Here is a 21253-nt window from a genome sequence, read left to right on the forward strand (position 1 = left end):
CACATTCCAGCGCCTGTTCGGGGTGGCTGGTACGGGAATTGAACCGTGCTGCTGGCCTGCCTTGGTCGCTGGCTTTTAAAGCAGACCAAGGCAGGCCAGCAGCACGGTTCAATTCCTGTACCAGCCTCCCCCGAACAGGCGCCGGAATGTGGCGACTAGGGACTTTTCACAGTAACTTCATTTGAAGCCTATTGTGACAATAAACGATTTTCATTTCAGTGAAATATTCCTCGGATAGACTTTTGCATGAATTATGCAGTAATTAGTGGGAACATGGAGCTAAGGGGGAGGGTTGGTGGTGGGGGGAATGTATAAAATGCAAAGAGCAACGAAGATTTGTACGGCAGCACGCTTCAAAATTGGATCCAAGATCTCTCAAAATTGCAGTTCGTCAGGATACAGTTTCTATATCAGATGAGATATTAAATGTGTATAAGATAGGAGCAGTACGTTTTCATTCCTTTAAAACACACCGCTAGTTAAGAGGGATTTGAATATTCGTGCCCACTTGCTCTTTCTTAACAATTTTATAAGTTTTTCCAAATAGAGGAACTGGGGACTTTGTTTCAGTGCAGGCTGGAATTACATTACCGCCTGGGCAAACTTCAACGCATGTGCACCTACCAACACAAAGCGGTCTCGCATCTTTCCTTCGGCATGCTCAGGCAGTCAGACCAATACTCGATTCCAAAGCTAGCCCGACAACCCCATGCTGCAATAAACTTAAAATGTGGCTGCACATTGTTACTGTACCCTTACACTGTACCCACAGACAACCAGACTTTACAATCATTTCATGGCAAGAGGAAACTCAACGAAAATGATTTTCATATCGCAGAGAATTAAATACCCTCACCAGAAGCTAAGTTTAATTGTTAATTTGTATTTGGTCTGAAACACAGGTTTCATTAAGATTGAAGGCCATTACTGCAGCTCTCGAATTTTGTCCTCCAGTGTTGTTCGATTGGCTCCAGAAAAGTCAAACACCTAAAGGGAAGGGAGAAAATCTTGTGTTAATATTAAACAGGTGTATGAATAAACTTTAAAAAAAAATTAGAGTACTCAATTATTTTCTTTTTCAAATTAAGGGGCAATTTAGCATGGCCAATCCACCTAGTCTGCACATCTTTGGCTGTGTGTGTGTGTGTGTGTGTGTGTGTGGGGGGGGGGGGGGGGGGGGGGGGGGGGGGGGGGGTGGTTTGAGGCCCACGCAAACACAGGGAGAATGTGCAAATTCCACACGGACAGTGACGCAGGGCCGGGATCGAACCTGGGTCCTCGGCGCCATGAGGAAGCAGTGCATGAATAAACATAAACACAATTTAAAACTGACATCTTCCAGGGAAGCCAAGGAGGACATTCAGCAAAACAAGTTATTAGGAAAGGTGGCTAAACCACCCCAGAGAACCCTTAGTCAATAGCTCAGAGGCCAACAAGTTTTTGGAACTCTCTTCCTCAAAAAGGTGGTGAAAGCAAAGACTTTGAATAGCACAGTGGCTTCACAGCGCCAGGGTCCCAGGTTTGATTCCCGGCTTGGGTCACTGTCTGTGCTGAGTCTGCACGTTCTCCCCGTGTCTGCGTTGGTTTCCTCCGGGTGCTCCGGTTTCCTCCCACAAGTCCCGAAAGACATGCCGTTTCGTTTGGACATTCTGAACTCTCCTCCTGTGTACCCGAACAGGCGCAGGAATGTGGCAACTAGGGGCTTTTCACTGCAGTGTTAATGTAAGCCTACTTGTGACAATAAAGATCATTAATTCAAATTAGATAGATACAAGGGGATGAAAGGTTAACGGGGTGGGCGGGAATGTCGGTCAGCCACGATCTTATTCAATGGTGGAACAGAGTAAAGGGGTAAAGTGACCAGCTCCTGCTTCTAATTCATACATTCCTAGCTCACATTTAAATCACTCATTTCCAATAAACCAAGTTCCAAACGCTACAATTTGTAACGCAAAAAAGGCAAAAGTGGTGAGCAGAGATTTGGATTTCAAAATGACACCTATACAAGAAATCCAGCCAGACGTCTGTGGAAAAATCAAGACTTTCATCCACTTTGTTGCTCGCACCCATTGACGACAGTGCACAGATGGGGCGGGGCGGGGGGGGGGGGGGGGGGGGGATCCAAAGTAATTCTTGGTGACTTCCTGCATTTAAAATCTGGAATTAATGGATCCAACAGGCAGAATTTAACGAGCGATACAGGGGTCTCATTCTCTGGTCGGAGAATCAGAGGGACCCGTGTCACTTCTCCCATCCACTTTCCAACGGTGTGTCTGTTGATCAAGCGCAGAATTCCTGTGAGTGACCACGAGCTTCCTCCCGCACCAGTAAGTGACTACTTAAGGGCCTCAATTGATCACCGAGCAGAAAAGCTTCCCTCGATCATTCCTGGTTGGACCTACGTTCGGGGGCGGGGTGGGGTGGGGAGGGGTTGAGTATCATGCTCGAAGTCGACAAGCCCCCCAAATCCGATACCCTCCTGCCCAATCAAACAGCTTACCCGCTGCTTCATAGTATTACATTTTCTTAATGTTGCTAAGTCATATAAAGAGATATTAGGACAAGAGATCAACATCTTAGGTAAAGACGTGGGGCGGGATTCTCCCAGCCCTGTGCTGGTCCGGAGAATCCCTCCGAATGGGCCATGCTGCCCCGACGCTGGCGCGCCATTCTCCGCAGTATGGAGAATCGGCTTCATTGGCGGCCGCATGGCTGGCGCGGCGCCGGGCCACTCTACGCGGCCGGCCCGGATGAGCCGAGCAACCCTTGGAAAAGAGCCGAGTTCCGCAGGCGCCGTTCTAACCAGCTCCAGGCTGGCAGGACCTCAGCGTGTAAGGGCCGGGTGGCGGCCTGTGGTGGGGGGTCCGACCCAGGGGAGGGGCCTCCGCTTTGGCCTGGCCCGCCACTGGGACCCACCGATCGGCGGGCAGGCCTCTGTGGCTGGCGGCCTCCTTTCTTACGCGCCGGCACCTGTAACTCTGCGCCATGTTGCGTCGGGGCCGGCGCGTTGAAGGAGGCCACTGGGCATGATCTCGTTGGCGCCGACGCAACTGCGCATGTGCGGATCCCACGGCGCACAGTTCGCACCGGGATCTGCAGCTGGAGCGGCGCGAACCGCTCCAGCGCCGTGCTGGCCCCCTATAGGGGCCAGAATTAGACGTGGGAGCGGCCCGTTCACGCCGTCGTAAAACACGATGGTGTGGACACTCTGCCGCCGCGGGATTGGAGCCCGTGGACTTTGGGCAGCACGATGCCGCAGTGGTTAGCACTGCTGTCTCACGGCACCGATGTCCCAGGTTTGATCCCGGCTCTGGGTCACTGTCTGTGCGGAGTTTGCACATTCTCCCCGTGTTTGCGTGGGTTTCGACCCCACAACCCAAAGATGTGAAGGGTGGGTGGATTGGCCACGCTAAATTGCCCCTTCATTGGAAAAAATGAATTGGGTACTCTAAATTTATTTTATAAAAAAGACAAAAAAAGACGTGGCCTTTAAGGAGTTTGATTTAAAGTAGAGAGAGGCAGAGAGATTTTGGTTGGGGATTCCAGTACTCAATGCCGTTGGTAGCAACACAAAACAGACTACGTGAAGGGAAACAGAGTAGTGGTTAATGGTTGTTTTTCAGACTGGAGGAGGTTTTGTAGTTTCCCAAGTTTTAGGACCCTCACCATTCCTGATATATGGCAACCTAGACCTTGGTGCAAAGGGCATAGTTTCAAAATTTGTGGACATGAAATGAAACTGGGAGGCTTTGTAAACGGTGAAGAGGAAAGTACTGACAGGTTGGTGTAGGGAATGTGTATATAGTTGTTGAATTGTAACCTGGAATTTTATTTCTCTTGTGCATGGGACTTCCTTCCTAGCACAAATATCGAGGCAATTCTAACATCAAAACGTGAGCATTAGACAGTATATATCAAAAAGAGGGAGACATAATCATTGCATTGCATTAACAGAGAGATCAGAATAAGTAGCTTAGCAAGAGATAAAGAATTGTAGGAATTGGCTAGAATGTGTTCTGTAAAGGGGATTAGAACATAGAACATTACAGCGCAGTACAGGCCCTCCGGCATACGATGTCGCACCGTCCTGTGAAACCCTTCTAAAGTCCCTCTACACTATTCCCTTATCGTCCATATGTCTATCCAATGACCATTTGAATGCGTTTAGTGTTGGCGAGTCCACTACTGTTGCAGGCAGGGCATTCCACGCCCTTACTACTCTCTGAGTAAAGAACCTTCCTATGACATCTGTCCTATATCTATCTCCCCTCAATTTAAAGCTATGTCCCCTCGTGCTAGACATCACCATCCGAGGAAAAAGGCTCTCGATGTCCACCCTATCTAATTCTCTGATCATCTTGTATGCCTCAATTAAGTCACCTCTTAACCTTCTTCTCTCTAACGAAAACAGCCTCAAGTCCTTCAGCCTTTCCTCATATGATCTTCCCTCCATACCAGGCAACATTCTTGTAAATCTCCTCTGTACCCTTTCCAATGCTTCCACATCCTTCCTATAATGTGGCGACCAGAACTGCACACAATACTCCAAATGCGGCCGCACCAGAGTTTTGTACAACTGCAACATGACCTCATGGCTCCGAAACTCAATTCCTCTACCAATAAAAGCTTACACACCGTATGCCTTCTTAACAACCCTCTCAACCTGAGTGGCAACTTTCAGGGATCTATGGACATGGACACCGAGATCTCTCTGCTCGTCCACACTACCAAGAATCTTACCATTAGCCCAGTACTCTGCCTTTCTGTTATTCCTTCCAAAATGAATCACTTCACACTTTTCTGCATTAAACTCCATTTGCCACCTGTCAGTCCAGCTCTGCAGCTTATCTATGTCCCTCTGTAACTTGTAACATCCTTCTGCACTGTCCACAACTCCACCGACTTTAGTGTCATCTGCAAATTTACTCACCCATCCTTCTACGCCCTCCTCCAGGTCATTTATAAAAATGACAAACAGCAACGGCCCCAAAACAGATCCTTGTGGCACACCACTAGTAACTGGACACCAGTCAGAGCATTTCCCATCAACAACCACTCTTTGTCTTCTATCAGGATAACTTTGTCCCACAGTTGCTGAACTATTAATACTGAGCATTCAAACTCACACATTACCCACCAGTTTAGGTAGGGTACTAGTGACAGCTGTAATCTGTATAACTGCCATCCTGCATTAGACACACTCTGCGTACAAGTTAACACTGGGCTGGATTCTCCCGTCCCACTGCAGCGTGATTCCCAGTGCCGCACCGTTCACTGGGAGCAGGATTCTCCACTCCCGTCGCTGGTCAATGGATTTCCCATCGAAGCCACCCCACGCCGCCGGGAAACCCGAGGGTGGGGGTGCGCTGCCGGTGTGAAAAATGAATCGCAACGGCCGGAGAAATCCGGCCATTATTTACATACAGAAGAGAAACAAACGCTTTTATTAAGTTGGATTCTATCAGATCAGATAAAGGATTGAAAATTATTCCTTCTGTACACCCAGGTCCACGATTTTCATAACTATATGATGCATGTTATATGTTGATCTATAACATGCGAACTTCGATAATTATATACTGAATGTTATGATGCAGTTTTGTTTTTCTTGGCGGTTGGCATCAAGTGTTAAAATTTCAGTGTTAAAATGGGGCCGATAACCATGTCACAATTGTAATCACCATTCAACTCTCCAGAACTTACCCTCTCTCCATTCTTGTAGAAATGGAACGTTGGCATGCAATTTATTTGACACTGTTCAGCAAGATCCTACAGATGACAAACTACAAGTTAGTTCAGTAGAGTTCAACACAATTCAAGACATTAGGTAAAACCTGTACAATGAAAGCAAACTTGTATGATGCGACACAGATAATTAACACTCTTATCTTCTTATGCATAAAGGATTAAAGCAATGATGTAATCAAGGTTAAGATAATTAAAGGAGTTGACAGGATGGGCAGGGGGCAGGAGGAGGAGAAAAAAGAAAGAAAGAGTCCCGATGAGTTAACCTTAAAATCAGAGCTTGGACACTCGGGGATGATGTCAGGAAGCACTGCATCACACAAGCGTAGTGGAAATCTGGAACTCTCCACCACCTGTATCCCGTGAAAAAAAAACTGTTCAGGTTGGAGGTCAATTTAAAATTTCAAAACCGAATTTAATAAGAATTTTGGTAGCCACAAGTATTAAAGGTATATAGAACCAAGGTAAGTAGACAGCATCAAGATACAGATCAGCCCTGGTCTAATGGAATGGTAGAATAGACTAAATGGCCTCTTCCTGCACCGATGTTCCTGCCTTTTGGAATCAAAGCAGTTGTTTAAAACTATATTGGGTTTCAATCCATCAGGTTAATTCGTGATAGGGCAAACCATGAATAATAAAGCAATTGCGGTTCAAATAGTACACCAGAGAACGATAAACAAAGAGGATGTTCTGCCCATCGTGTCATCTTTAATCTGCTTGAATGTATATGCACGCGTTTTTGTCATTTTCTTGTGTTTAATAGTTGTGTTGAATGTGATTCACACCGGATTATAATCTGTATATACAGGTGTCTGTATTGTAAGTGCAGTTGCACTACCTTTCCTCCAGGGGGAGTAGCTCTGGGAATGCTCGAGTTGTATGGGGCTTCTCCCTTGGCTCTGCCCAGGACTCCTCCCCTGGAAGCTCCTGTATAAAAGCTCAGTGCCACATGGTCAGCCGGCCAGTTCACCGAAAGTTCAATGGCTAGCCGGCTGGCTCTGTTGTGAGTATATTAAAACCGCTATTCTAATCCTACAAGCACGTGTCCGTAGAATTGTTGGTTCCAACAATAGTAAAGAAACTCGCTCTTTCTTTAACTCAAGAAAAAGTGATCAAATTCTATCTTTTTAAAACCTAAATATTGGGGCCGGGAAAAGGGATCCGAAGGAAGGGTCCTTTTTAGATCAATCGTGTTGCGACCAGCAGATGAGGGTTGAATAAAGAAAGGGAGCCAGCTCATCACCCCCTCCTGGCTGAGAAGGAAGAATGGTGCAGGGTTGCGGGGAGATGTGGTGGTGTGCTAGTCGGCGAGTTGCTCATTTGGACAGTGATGAGCCATCAATTGCACGAGAGATGAGTTGCTTTACAAAAGTTAGGCTTTAATAAACTAGAACTTAGCCCTGCGATTGTCTACAATAAAATGGACGACTGCCGGGCGTTTGACTATTTATACCTCGGCAAGGAGGCGTGGTTAACTCAGCCTCTCGACCAATCGGAGAGCTGTCACATGACTGATCTCAACCAATCGGTCGAGAGGCACATGACCGACCAGGGCCAATGGTAAGCCGGTGTTTGCCCCAATGGCAGACAGCTATGCAAATCATATCACCACAGACAGTTGATGCAGACACGATGGGCCAAATGGCCTCCATCTGCACTGTAACAATCCTGTGGGATTCAATTCTGCAAGATTGCTCTCGTGTATACCGACAGATCTCTGGAGTTGGGCACTCAAAATGTTTTCATGTGTTGAACTACATCTGGGACAATCAAAATGATCGAGTTTGGTGGATTTCAACTTACTGGGGCATCGTCCACGTCCACGTCACAGAAAATCACACTTGGGTTTTTCTCTGCCAATTCCTGAGGAGATAGAAAAACATTTTTCGTCAGCAAAACAGTATTGAAAATGATTCCACAGATTAGCAATAGTTCAAAACATACATAGAGAAATAAAGGCAAAAATAAACACACGAGTGAGGGATGGGCAAAGGCCGTTTTTATCATCAACGCTCCATCGAGATTGAGAAGATATTTGTTTAACACAGAGGTGGTGACAGAATCAAGGTGGGTAAATGGAGTACAGATACAGGTCAGCCATATTCCAGCTGAAAACAAGTGGCTTCATCTAGTCCTCCAATTTTCCCAGTATATTAGTTTCATTTTTAACTTCACTTGGTTATAAAAACTCAACTGGTTCAGCAAATAATTTATTTTGTACACTTTAGAACTATTTACCAATATTTCACGCTTTGGCCCAAGTTTCCTGTCACGTGGAATATTCCCGTACACTAACTTAGTTTAGTATTTGACTGGCATATTAAAACGTATTTAACCATTTTCACACAGGTGATTGAGACAAGGAATACATGATGACTGGCTTATATATAATTTTTCTTCTAAAATGCAGGACATCAGACACGGCCATTGCTTCAGCGATCTCACAAGCACCCATTTAAGTTGAAAAGAAACTCAACCACCCAAAAAGTAATTTTTTTTTTAAAAGGTTGCTCAAGCTGGCCATGATTGTGAACCACCACCTTAGATTGAATCATAGGAGGGGTGGTAGGGTGGCGCCATAGTTATCACTACTGCTTCATGACGCAGAGGACCCAGGTTTGATCCTGGCCCCGGGTCGCTGTCAGTGTGGAGTTTGCACATTCTCTTTTTAAAAAAAATGTATTTATTCAAAGTTTTCAATAAGTTTACACTCCAAAAAGGAAAATAATACAAAGAAAGAAGGGCAACATGCCAACAGAACAGAACAACTTAACCCTCTAAACGATAAACAGTTTAGCAAATTAACACCCAATTCAAAACAGGATAGAGCATGCACTCCTTACAAAAAGGAAAAGAAATCAGCTCCCCGGTTGCTGCTGCTGTTTTTTCTTATTAAGGTTTTGCAACATTTTTCATATTAAATAGTAGTAATCTTAACACAGCAAATTAGTGAACATTAACATAGTGCAGAAAGAGAATATACATCAGCAATCCACTAGACGTTATCCCACATGCCTCAGTCCTCCCACCCCTTCCCATCGGGGCACTAACACCCCCCCCCCCCCCCCCCCCCCCCCCCCCCCCCCCCCATGGTTCGCTGCTGCTGCTGACGTTTTAATTTCCCCCCGGGAAGTCAGTGGACGGTATTATGCCCCCGCTCAACAGCAGCAGCTCTGTACACTTGGCATGGTTGTTTACACACATATGTAGGCATCCGTTCGTGGTGTTGTCCCTTGCTTCTCCCGGACGGAGTGCGCTGACGTTGTCGTCTCGTGCGCACTTCCGCTTCTGCGGCCCTCCCGTCTTCCCCATTTTCTCCGTTCCTGTGGATGCCAAGTTTGTTAACGTTTCCCTGCCTCCCCCCTCCCCTTCCCTGGCGGATTTTGCACATTCTCCCCGAGTCTGCGTGGGTCTCACCCCCACAACCCAAAGATGTGCAGGTTAGGTGGATTGGCCAAGCCAAATTGCCCCTTAATTGGAAAAAAAAAAATCACGGAAGGACCGTAGTCCAGAAGGACGCCATTCGGCCTATCGAGTCTGCACCAACCTTCCAAAAGCACATCCTAAACTGGGCCCACACCCCTGCCCTATCCCCGTACATTTTGGACACGGTGGGGCAATTTGGCACGGCCAACCTGCACATCTTTGGACTGTGGGAGGAAACCGGAGCACCCGGAGGAAACCCACACGGACACGGGGGGAGAAGTTGCAGACTCCAGACAGTCACCCAAGATTGGAATCAAACCTGGGTCCCTGATGCTGTGAGAAAGCAGTGCTAACCACGGTGCTACCGTGCCTTCCTTCACCAATCAGAAAGCAAATAGGCCTTAATTCCCTGTTTAAATGATTCTAGACTGTTGAAACAAAATAGCACCTCACCTTAAAGATCTGGCATTAGTTAGTGTCATTACAACACAGAAGAGCATGCATCCCACTGTGTTCATGCTGGTGGCCCTCTGCAGAATGATAAAGTCAGTTACATTCCCCTGCTCTATCTCTGTAGTCCTGCAAGTTTATTTCCCCAAACATCCATCCAAATCCCCTTTGAAATCAATGATCGTTTTCACTTCCAGAAACCCCCAAGTCATTAACACTCACTGCATTAAAAAACAAGTTTTTCCTCACATACGTGTGGTGAATATAACATGGTAAATTCACACTGTATATTGTAAGCGCAGTAGCGTTACCCGACCACTAGGGGAGTAGCTCTGGGAATGCTCAGGAGCTTGTACAGGGCTCCGCCCACGACTCCTCCCCCTAGTACTGCTATATAAATACCCTTGTCCAGAGTCAGCCTGCAGTTCACAGAGAGTTCATCAACAGGTAACAGGCTGGCTCTGAAGTTGATTAAAGCCTAGGTTCATATCGGAAACACGTGTTTGGTGAATTGATGGTTCCATCACATACCCCTGCATCTCTTACTCAAAACCTCAAATGCGCAACCCCTACACCTTGTACCATCAGCTCATGGGAACAGATTTTCTTTGTCCATCTTATTTAAACTTGTCATAACCCTGTACAATTTTAGAGAACAATCCTAGCTTTTCCAACCTGAACTTGCAGTTAACATTCATCATTCCTGGAACCATTCTGATAACTCCCCTCTGCACCCCCTCACATTCTTCCTAAAGTGCCAGACCAGGATGCAATTGCTGCGGGCTAACTAGAGCTTTATATAGCTTCAGCGTAACTTCCCTGCTTTTCCAGAGAGTGTGCAGAACAGATTCAGAGACTGGTTCCAAGGATGTGGAGCTTGGTTTGATAAAGTTTCCATGGCAGGTTGATGGAAAAAGTGAAATCGTATGGGGTTCAGGGTGTACTAGCTAGATGGATAAAGAACTGACTGGGCAACAGGAGACAGAGAGTAGTGGTGGAAGGGAGTGTCTAAAAATGGAGAAAGGAGACTTGTGGTGTTCCACAGGGATCCGTGCTCGGACCACTGTTGTTTGTGATATACATAAATGATCTGGACGACGGTATAGGTGGTCTGATGAGCAAGTTTGCAGATGATACCAAGAATGGTGGAGTTGCAGATAGCGAGGAGGACTGTCAGAGAATACAGCAAAATATAGATAGATTGGAGAGTTGGGCAGAGAAATGGCAGATGGAGTTCAATCCAGGCAAATGCAAAGTGATGCATTTTGGAAGATCTAATTCAAGAGCTGACTATATGGTCAATGGAAGGGTCCTGGGGAAAATTGATGTACAGAGAGATCTGGGTGTTCAGGTCCATTGTACCCGGAAGGTGGCAACGAAGGTTGATAGAGTGGTCAAGAAGGCATACAGCATGCTTTCTTTCATCGGAAGGGGTATTGAGTACAAAAGTTGGCACGTCATGTTACAGTTGTATAGGACTTTGGTTCGGCCACATTTGGAATACTGCGTACAGTTCTGGTCGACACATTACCAAAAGGATGTGGATGCTTTGGAGAGGGTGCAGAGGAGGTTCACCAGGATGTTGCCTGGTCTGGAGAGTGCTAGCTATGAAAAGAGGTAGAGTAGATTAGGATTATTTTCGTTAGAAAGACGGAGGTTGAGGGGGGACCTCATTGAGGTCTACAAAATTATGAGAGGTATAGACAGGGTGGATAGCAAGAAGCTTTTTCCCAGAGGGGGGACTCAATTACTAGGGGTCACGAGTTGAAGGCGAGAGGGGAAAAGTTTCAGGGAGATGTGTGTGGAAAGTTCTTTACGCAGTGGGTGGTGGGTGCCTGGAACGCATTGCCGGCGAAGGTGGTAGAGGCGGGCACGATAGCGTCATTTAAGATGGATCTAGACAGATACATGAATGGTCAGGGAGCAGAGGGATACAGATCCTTAGAAAATAAGCAACAGTTTTAGACAGAGGATCTGGATCGGCGCAGGCTTGGAGGGCCAAAGGGCCTGTTCCTGTGCTGTAATTTTTCGTTCTTCTTTGTTCTCTCAGTACTGTAGCTTTGATTTTTGTACTCAAACCCTGGGGTGGGCCTCAAACCTGGAGCCCTGACACTCGAGAGGTGAGTGTGCTACCAGCGACCATGACTTGTACTAAACCAATCACCAGCATAGACCAGTTGGGCTGAATGGCCCACTTCTGTACTGTAAATTCCATGCAATATTTCAACACCACTTTGCATTGTTAATGCCTACCCTGGTGCAATACTATACAATGCACTGCATAGCCAAATTATTTATGCTTCTCTTTAATCACTAATCCTTGTATACAACCCAAGTACCCACCCACGTTCCGGGTTACAAAGGACTCTTACTTTCACAATAATAAGTGGCAAATGAGATTGTCTCTGCAGACAGCAGAGTTGCACAATACAGCAGATTGCTCCCCAGGAAGAATTGCAAAGACGTTGATAACGAACAGATAAATGTCATTGAAAATCAAACACAGAGAAACACAAGCTAATATTGACTAGTGGAAAATAAATTGAGTTAAGCAGTACTATGTCAGTAGCGGAAAAAGGTTTCAGTGTGTCACCTGTAAGCAACAGGTGTTAAGGTACACAGAATGAAAGGTTTATATGAACATAAACACAGTACAGCTCCAGGTAACTAACTTGGCAGCTATGAAGTAATGAATCAGCCTTTCTTTTTAATTACATAAACAGAAGGACAGACAGGGGGAAGGGAAAAGGGATCAATGGCAGAATATTCTCCTCTCTTCCACTTCTCCTGCTTCATCTAACGGCCATCTTAGCCTAGCCCACAAACAACTCTTTGTCGTGGCACAGTGGTTAGCAATGCTGCCTCACAGTGCCAGGGGTTTGATTCTGGCTCTGGGCGACTGTGCGGAGCCTACATGTTCTCCTCGTGTCTGCGTGGGTTTCCTCCGGGTGTTCCGGTTTCCTCCCACATTCCAAAGATGTGCAGGTTAGGTGGATTCGCCGTGATCACAGAATCAGAATTATACAGTGCAGAAGAGTCTGCAATGACACGTGAAAAACACCTGACCGACCTACCTAACCCCATTTGCCAGCACTTGGCCCGTAGTTCGGAATGTTATGACGTGCCATGTGTGCATCCAGGTACTTTTTAAAAAGGATGTGAGTGAACCCGCATCTACCACCCTCCCAGGCAGTGCGTTCCAGACCGTCACTGCACTCTGGGTAAAAGGTATTTCCTCAATACCCCCCAAGCCTCCTGCCCCTCACCTTGAACCCGTGTTCCCTTCTGACTGACCTTTCAACTAAGGGTCCCTATCCATACCCTTCATAATCTTGCACACCTCGATCAGGTCACCCCGCTCAGTCTTCTCTGCTTCAATAAAAATAACCCAGGCCTATCCAACCTTTCTTCAGGCAATAGCCTGGTGAATCTCCTCTGCACCCCCTCTAGTGCAACCACATCCTTCGGATATCGTGGCGACCAGAACTGCACACAGCCCTCCAGTTGTAGGCACACTGAAGTTCTATACAATTTCAACATGACCTGATCAATGCGTGGGGATTTGTGGGATAGGGCGGAGGAATGGGCCAAGGTAGGGTGCTCTTTTGCAGCTTCGGTACAGACTTGGATGGGCTGAATGGCCTCTTTCCGCACTGTAGGATTTCTATGGATGGACTGTTTGCTCTACATTCATTAACTTCCTGACTGCATACAATGCAATGACTGAATCGCTATCTTTCTGAAATTTGTTTTCACCCTTCGATGAAGTAAGGGAAAACTTGATTTTTCAGAGATTCAAAGACACATGTCCACCTTTTCCCCTTCGATACTTAACAGCAGAACAAGGGCCTCACGGATGTGGGTGTGAATATTAAAGTTAATGGATGGCAAATCACTGGGGTATGTCGCCAGGCAAATCCTTTGCTTCTAGTTAATGGATGAAATCCAATTTTTTCCATGCAAACCTTAATCAAAAAGCTGCCATCCTGACCTTCAATGTTTGACCTTTATTTATGTGTACCATTGGCAGTATTGCTCCTGACCATTTCCCCTCCATTCTTAACACCGACTCCAACAATATCGATTTCCTCATGTGTTAAATGTTTCTTTACCTTCCCTCAATTCTTCCAACTCTCTGAAGACTCACGGCCATCCTAGACTTTGGACAATGTTCACTTACTTGAAAATCCCAACCATCAAACCCAAACTTGGCATCGCACAATCACTATTGATTTAGCTGATCTCATTATTTCCACCCTCAGTGGTGGCCCGGTATTCTGGAATGAAAACAGGAAGTGCTGGAATAATTCAGCAGGTCAAGCGGCATCGGTAGGGACAAACAAAGTTAACACTTCCGGAGTCCAATAGGACTCTTCAGGAAATGCACTCTGAACCTTACCCATCACCAATGACTTTCACATAAAGTGACTAAACATGAAAGTCAGCATAGCCACACACAATTATGCCAACTGAACAATTAAGAATGGGAAACGTTGACATGCATGGGCGGAAACCGGTGTGACTGCAGTTATTTAATCTTCTATTCACTCATACCCGATTCTCAGTAGAAGGTGGATTCCAAAGCATGTACAAACAGAAAGACATTCACATCGAAGGAGAAAATCCTGGGAGTGTTTCCATAGGCTACGGGACACTATATGAATAAATTGTCAAAAAAGCCAGGGTACAAGAGTCATTTAGGCTCAGGATTCAATGTGGACAAAGAAACTGCAAGACGACAGGAAGCTTTGGCTGACAAAATTAAATCTAAGATGCTTACTAGTTGACCACCGATGTTACCCTTGGATACAGAGGAGGCCCCCCCCCCCCCCCCGCCATGATTTTAAACACCGCGTCTCCACCGGCTTGCCTGGAAATCTATTTCAAGGGCTTATTACTCCAGTATGATGCTCATCCTGACCCCTCAGCCGTAAATATATCCCGAGTGAGCTTGAACCTATGCCACCCTTACTCTGCTTCCTCGTTTTCCTTGAATGGAGGCCAGTTGGGAAAGGAAAGTAGAAAATGCTCACATGGGTGTGATTTTTAGGAGTTTGCAGATATTCATTGCCTGGCAGTATTGTGACCAACTGAAGCTCAGCTTTACTTTGTGTTCTGTTTCGCCACTGATGGCTGATCCTTCAGTCCCCTGGCTCCAGAATTTCCTTGCTAAACCTCATAATTTCCCTGTCCTCTTAAGACGTTCCTTTAACTAACCTTGTTCCCCTGCCTTAATAACTACTTAGATACTTCACAGTATTGTTTGATAACACATATGTGAAACACTTTGCGGCACTTTACTACGTTATTATATAAATTTAAGCTGCTGTTATGATTAGTCGTCAAGATATTGACTCTACTCTGGACTCGAGCCCACTCTCAAAAGCATGGTCTGATCAGAGTATTGTACAATTTAGTATAAAATGCCCGACCTCCAGTCTACTGACTGGGCGATATACCTGAGAATTCTACTTTCTTAATCAATACTCCGCAGCAGCTTGACGAGCAGCTTCCAAGATCTCTTTCAACATCACCCCAGCTACTTTGACACCCTCACATGTAGCTCCTTGTAATTAAATCCACATTTAATCTAACCTGCCACTACTCTGGTTTCTCGAGGTCCCTACTGGTCGGCCTTCAGAAGTTTAACATCTGTTGGCCCCGGTTAGTTCTATCACTGAGAACTTAGCCGCCTCGCACCGCCCTTCAAAACGGGCCGATGCTTTCATTAGTACTTACATGGAATCGTGGCTTGATAGTTTGACAAGGCCCACACCATGTTGCGGAGAAGTCAATCACCACCAGTTTGCATCCTGCCTCCTTCAGCACCATTTCAAAATCTTTCTGAAAAATAGCACAGCATTGCATCAGGAGTATCCAAGCGGCCTAATAACATTGTAGCTCAGAATCAATATACATGGGTATTCCTTCAATCAAATACCGCAAACGCACAATTACAACCGTTCTTTTTTTCTTCAGTTTAACTATTAATTTAGTCACTTTTATCTTTTTCTTCCCTGTTAAAAAAACACAAGGTGGCAGGGTAACGCAGTGGTTAGCATTGCTGCCTCACAGCGCTGAGGACCCAGGTTCGATCCCAGCCCCAGGCCGCTGTCTGTGTGGAGTTTGCACATTCTCCCCGTGGGTCTCACCCCCACAACCCAAAAATGTGTAGGGTAGGTGGATTGGCCACGCTAAATTGCCCCCGAGTTGGAAAATTTAAAAACACAGCGGGGCTATGAGCACAGGAGTGGGACCACCTCGACAGCTCAGGGGTCAATGACAAGCAGTTCAGAAGCAGCATGCGGCTCCTTAACACCTCAATTTCGGCTCCTGACTTGCTGTTTTAGAGTTGTGACCGTTATAGTTGCTAAAATGACTGAGAAAATAAAATATCCTGAATGTGGCTAGGGGCTTTTCACAGTAACTTCATTGAAGCCTACTTGTGACAATAAGCGATTATTATTATATTATTATTATGTGCCATCAGATGCTGTTTTTAAAAAAGGTCATGAGAATTAATAGCCAAGAAAATTGTCTTAATTTTAAGCATCTCAAGGTAAAGTTTACTTTACTGACAAAATTATAATTTTAAAAATTGCAATCAGAGCTTGATCTATTACAATTTTGATTTTTTTTCCCCCCCTTTTAGTTCATTTTTGGGTCTTGAAAATGTCCGCCATGTTCTCATAGTTTGGAGTGTTGCTGTCGTACATCCGGTACATAATTTGTACTATACCCACAGTCACAGAGGACCAGTGGTGCCTAGAGTTCAGTGGTTGAGCTCCTAATCAGTAGATTGGTTGACCCCAGATGAGATCCAGCTTCATGTGCTGTTGTAGCTGCATCCCTCCAGGCAGGCAGCGATTATTCCATTACACCAGGCATTACCAAACTCGGGGGCGCGACCCGCAGCCGTCCGTTGCGGTGCCCACGATCGCGCAAATCCACGCGCAGCAGTCGGCTTTTAATAATGCCGGCTGTAAGCGGCCTTCAAAATGGCCAGGAACAGATAAAAAAAATTCAGCCGCACTGCGCATGCGCACCGATGATCGGGCACCCATGCGCAGTGCAGCCGCATTTGTTTTTATATGGTCCTTTTTTCCCCCCCAAGTTCGGGGGGGGGGGGGGGCAAAGGGACCCAAAACCATTCTCTCCATTTTTGTCAGCAACAAACAAGGTAAGAGAAAATGGTGGGTCGCGCAAATCGGCCAGCGTGGGTCGTGAAGGTCAGCCGGCGTGGGTCACGAAGGTCGGCAGGTTGGTAAAAATGTTTCCCCGGAAAAAAAAGTTTGAAAAACCCTGCATTACACCATGACATGTCAATGGCGGAGGGCCTCTGAGGAGTCAGATGCAGAGTAAGGTGTGATGGAAAGAGTTTTTGCTGCAAGGCTTGAACTACTGGAAGCACAAGGACATGTTTCAGTGCTACCTCATGTAAAATGCATCATCGGGATCGTGGACGCAGAACATTTCTGAACAGTGTCACTGCGGAAACCAGAGCTGTTGTTGCCAATATTAGATTTAGGCTGCGCTATGTGAGGCAGTCCGAAAACATCTATTGTCAAGTCAGTTACAACATTGATTATGCCTAACACTGGCAAACACTTATTCTGTTTATGAGAAATCAGATAAAAGAGTGCCGTCCTCCAATAATTTAAGCAGCCATCTGAAGCGTCCGAATACCCTGTTGTTTCCTCAGGCGAAGCAGTGAGTGGAAGTGGCTCTCATCTGACGCACATCCGATCCCGACTTGCGGACAATAACTGCAGCTACTGGAATGCCGCCAACGCCACGTCAGAGGGTCCAAGCCAAATGGCACTACTGAAGCAGCAACCTCAGCTGCCTAACATAATCTCTATGAAGGCTCATTGCTTTGTGCAGCAAGTAACTCATTACCTACCACTGAAAATACCATCAGGATAACATTCTGCACAACTGGAATTAACTTACAAAATTCCACCCTGTCTGCACTATTCTTTTAGTGAAAGGGTTTTTACAGTGGTACACGATGAACAGCCAGCCGCACATTGCATTGATTCATGGTTGGATTTTTGATCTTTATGAAACGTCAAAGATTTGAGTGGTAAGAGCCGTTTGCATCACTGCTCCACAACTGGCATCTGAATTCTATCAAATGTATGCTGTTAAACGCGCTGGTGTGGGGGTTATTTACCAAATACAAAGTTAGTCAGGCAGTTTTCAGTTTTTATTGCTGGGGCAGAACGTAGACAGGGTAATTGCGTGGGGATGATTACATAGCCAATTTCACGCCCCCTAAAATGAGGAAGCTTCGCACAGATTTTGATACTGGCAAAATAATCCTGCGCACTCCCTCCCCCGATATTCTCCCCATACTCCACTGGCCGATGTTTTAACACCCAGGTGGCAAAGATGAAAATCCACTTCTCTTGTGTGTTGAGGCAATGTCACAGGAGGACGCATGACAGTTGTAATTCAGACTGCGCTGAACCATTTCAATCAGAGTTGTGCCGAATCTGAAAACGTCGGCTGAAGTTAAGGTTACGCAGGGCCGATTGCAAGCTGTTTCACCCCCCCCCCCCCCTTCCACGTGTTTGTAATACTTTTATATTAAACGTTTTTTTTTGGTGAGATGTATCAAAATAAGCTTTTCCCTCTGTCTACGGGTTTTAGTGAGTCGCCGCCAGCTCCTTATCCCAATGTGATAATAATAATCTTTACAACTCCGATTAAAGATGAAGCAAAAATCAATCCAAACACGGTGGGACAAAAAGCAGCCACCCGAGGTTGCATAACCCAACAAATATTTTCATTCGGGACCCGCTCAGAGTTCGGGCAGTCACTAAAGAAGGAACCACGTAGCACAGAGGGAGACCATTCAGCCCATCATGCCTGAATTGGCTCTTTGAAAAACAAATTATTTTGCTCCCCAGATCTTTTCCAATAGCCCTGCAGAATTTTACGACAGTTATTACTGAATCCGTTTCCATCTGCCCTTCAGGCAGCGCATTCCAGATCACAGTAACTTGCTGAGTAAAAATAATTCTCATCTCCTCTCTGGTTCTTTCGCCTACGATCTTGAATCTGCATTCTCTGGTTCCTGACCCTCCGGCCAGTGGGAAGTTTCTACCCCTGTCAAAACACCGTAGGTTAGATTCAACAGTCAATTCGCAAAAGTGTACTAACTATCCCACCGTTGTAAGAATTTGGTATGTTTTTTCATCTCCTAATATAGTTAAATCAATAAGTACTGATTTGACTTGTATACCGGCAGATCATATCTACAGTTTGCAATCATAACCCAAGACAAAATACCAGAGTTCAGGAAGAACAAACATAAAGGGAGCAAGGAATTCTCTGAAGAACGAAACTTCAATGACATAGCAGGTTTTGACCAGATTATTAATCGTGATATGACAACTCTACCATTGTCTGTTCGACGACTTAAAGGGCAATAAAACAGCCAAAATAAAATCAAGCAGGGTTTAGACACCGAGAGCTTGCCTTTTTTAAAAAAACATGCGTAAAAGAGATGCAAAACAAATCTCTACAGGAAATTTAGTTACAATCAGGAGGTACCATGGACGGGCTTTGATGGACATCACTCAATTTCCAGGAAGCCGTGATTCTATATGTAGACCTGTGTGCACCGCTCCGTACTTAGTATCAAGATGAACATTCCAACACAATAATTGTGTTTATTTATCACACAAACCTAGTCTAGCGTATTGCCCTCTTATCAGTAATGTTCTTAAAGCCAGTCAACCCACTTCCACAAATGGTGTGGTTAAAATTTAACCACAAGCGTGAAACTTGACGTCTCACAATGTTTCTCGGAGGTGAGTATTCTGGGCACCAGGAATAAACGTTGAAAGTAACGAGGGCAGAATCAGCACCTACTCGAGTGGTCAAAACTGTCCTTTTTGATGCAACAGATCACTGAGCGACCCAGGTACAAAAACACCCCAGAAGCTGGTCTAAAAGGCTTAGCTCTGGCATAGCTTTTTGTGCCAAGTGGATAAGAATTCTCAATCGTACAGGCTTTGCAGCATCGATCAACCTACTGTTATTTGCATCTTTGGAACAATAATAAGTAACAATGGTTCACTTATTCTGAGGTGCTGTGGATCATTAATGCTGAGGGAAACGGAGGGCGAGGAAGTGGGACGGCACGGTGGCGCAGTGGTTAGCACTGCTGCATCACGACACCGAGGTCCCAGGTTCGATCCCGGCTCTGGGTCACTGTCTGTGTGGAGTTTGCACATTCTCCCCGTGTCTGCGTGGGTTTCACCCCCACAACCCAAAGAGGTGCAGGCTAGGTGGATGGGCCACGCTAAATTGCCCCTTAAATGGAAAAAAGGAATTGGGTATTCCAAACTTATATTAAAAACGGAAACGGAGGGAGCGGCATTAATGCAGGACAGCAAAGTGAGGAGGATAGAGATTTTGGGAACAGGTAAATTGAGAGTCTGGAAGAGGTTACGCTACAGAGGGAGGGATAAAGAGAGATTCAGTGGGAGGATGAGAATGTTTTTTTGCACTCAAGGATTTGGGGACCGAGAGTCAACATTGTTCCAAAAACAAAAATCCAACCAGTATGAAGACCATTTGGAGGTTAAAATATTTAAAGAGCAGTAATTCCCAGAGTAATATTGAATCCACCTGTCAGAGTCACTGGGACTTTATTGATAAACTCAGACTTGGGGCCATTTTGGGTGTAAAATTGGGGGGGGGGGGGGGGGGGGGGCACCTCAACATTGACAACCGACTTCAATATAAAAGGGGTTTGTTTATCCGATCTCCCTTCGAAGACAAATGCAAAAGGACCATTTTGAACTAAAATTGCAGCCACCCATCCCGTCGACCCATTTCAGCCCCCAGAACAAGAGGCTGAAAAACGCGGCGTTTTCCTCAGCAGTCGGTCTGCCGCGCAGGAGGCCCCGAAGCACCGGGGGAGGGGAGAAAGTGGGGCAATTAATTTAACGGGAGATTTCCTCCTCCTCCTCCTCCTCGGGCGGGAAACGGCGGCAAGTTATGGTCTGCAGGGAGGCCGTGGGGATGGAACGTTGACCCGGGGGGAGCAGCCCTTTGGCGCCTCGAGGCCGGGGGATGGAACGTTGACCCGGGGGAAGCAGTCCGTTGGCGCGGCGCCTCGAGGCCGCGGGGATGGAACGTTGACCCGGGAGGAGCTGCCGTTGGCGCCGCGGGGATGGAGTGCGCGCGCGCTGCCCAACCTTGCTCTCCAGCACACGGACGCCCATCTTCAGTCCGTCTCTTTGCGCACCGTTATGTAGCAGCAGCAGCACCGTTATACAGCAAAGCTCCGTGTGCCGCTCAAGCCTCCCTCCCACACAGGCGCACAACAAGAAAAAACCCGCCCCCGCTGCGGCTTTGCACGCTGTGACGTTGGAAGAATTGATTGTGCAGGTAGGGATTTGCAGGTGGCGCCTGGAGTACTTTCCCCCCCTCCTCTCTCCTCACCTCTCCCCTCCTCTCTCCTCTCTCTTTCTTTCTCCTCACAGGTCCTGCATTTGGACCATCAGTGCAGCTTTGAGGTGTGCTATGATGTTAGCCCATAAGACATAGGAGCAGAATCAGGCCACTCAGCCCATCCAGTCTGCTCCACCACTCAATCATGGCTGATATT

At 46.3% G+C, this 21253-nt stretch overlaps 1 protein-coding gene across 1 annotated transcript; it reads right to left on the reverse strand.

Annotated features, from left to right (window-relative positions):
• Positions 1 to 251: 251 nt before the first annotated feature.
• On the reverse strand, positions 252 to 20998 carry LOC119970108 (thioredoxin-like). Its single transcript, XM_038804130.1, has 5 exons — positions 20841 to 20998; positions 15364 to 15468; positions 7552 to 7611; positions 5704 to 5769; positions 252 to 987 (listed from the first exon to the last, which is right to left on the reverse strand). The coding sequence occupies exons 1-5, from the start codon at positions 20865 to 20867 to the stop codon at positions 925 to 927; spliced, it is 321 nt and encodes a 106-aa protein (XP_038660058.1). The 5' UTR covers positions 20868 to 20998; the 3' UTR covers positions 252 to 924.
• Positions 20999 to 21253: the final 255 nt, after the last annotated feature.

Source organism: Scyliorhinus canicula, chromosome 8 (assembly GCF_902713615.1).
Source record: "Scyliorhinus canicula chromosome 8, sScyCan1.1, whole genome shotgun sequence".
In the NCBI taxonomy this organism is placed as follows: domain Eukaryota; kingdom Metazoa; phylum Chordata; class Chondrichthyes; order Carcharhiniformes; family Scyliorhinidae; genus Scyliorhinus; species Scyliorhinus canicula.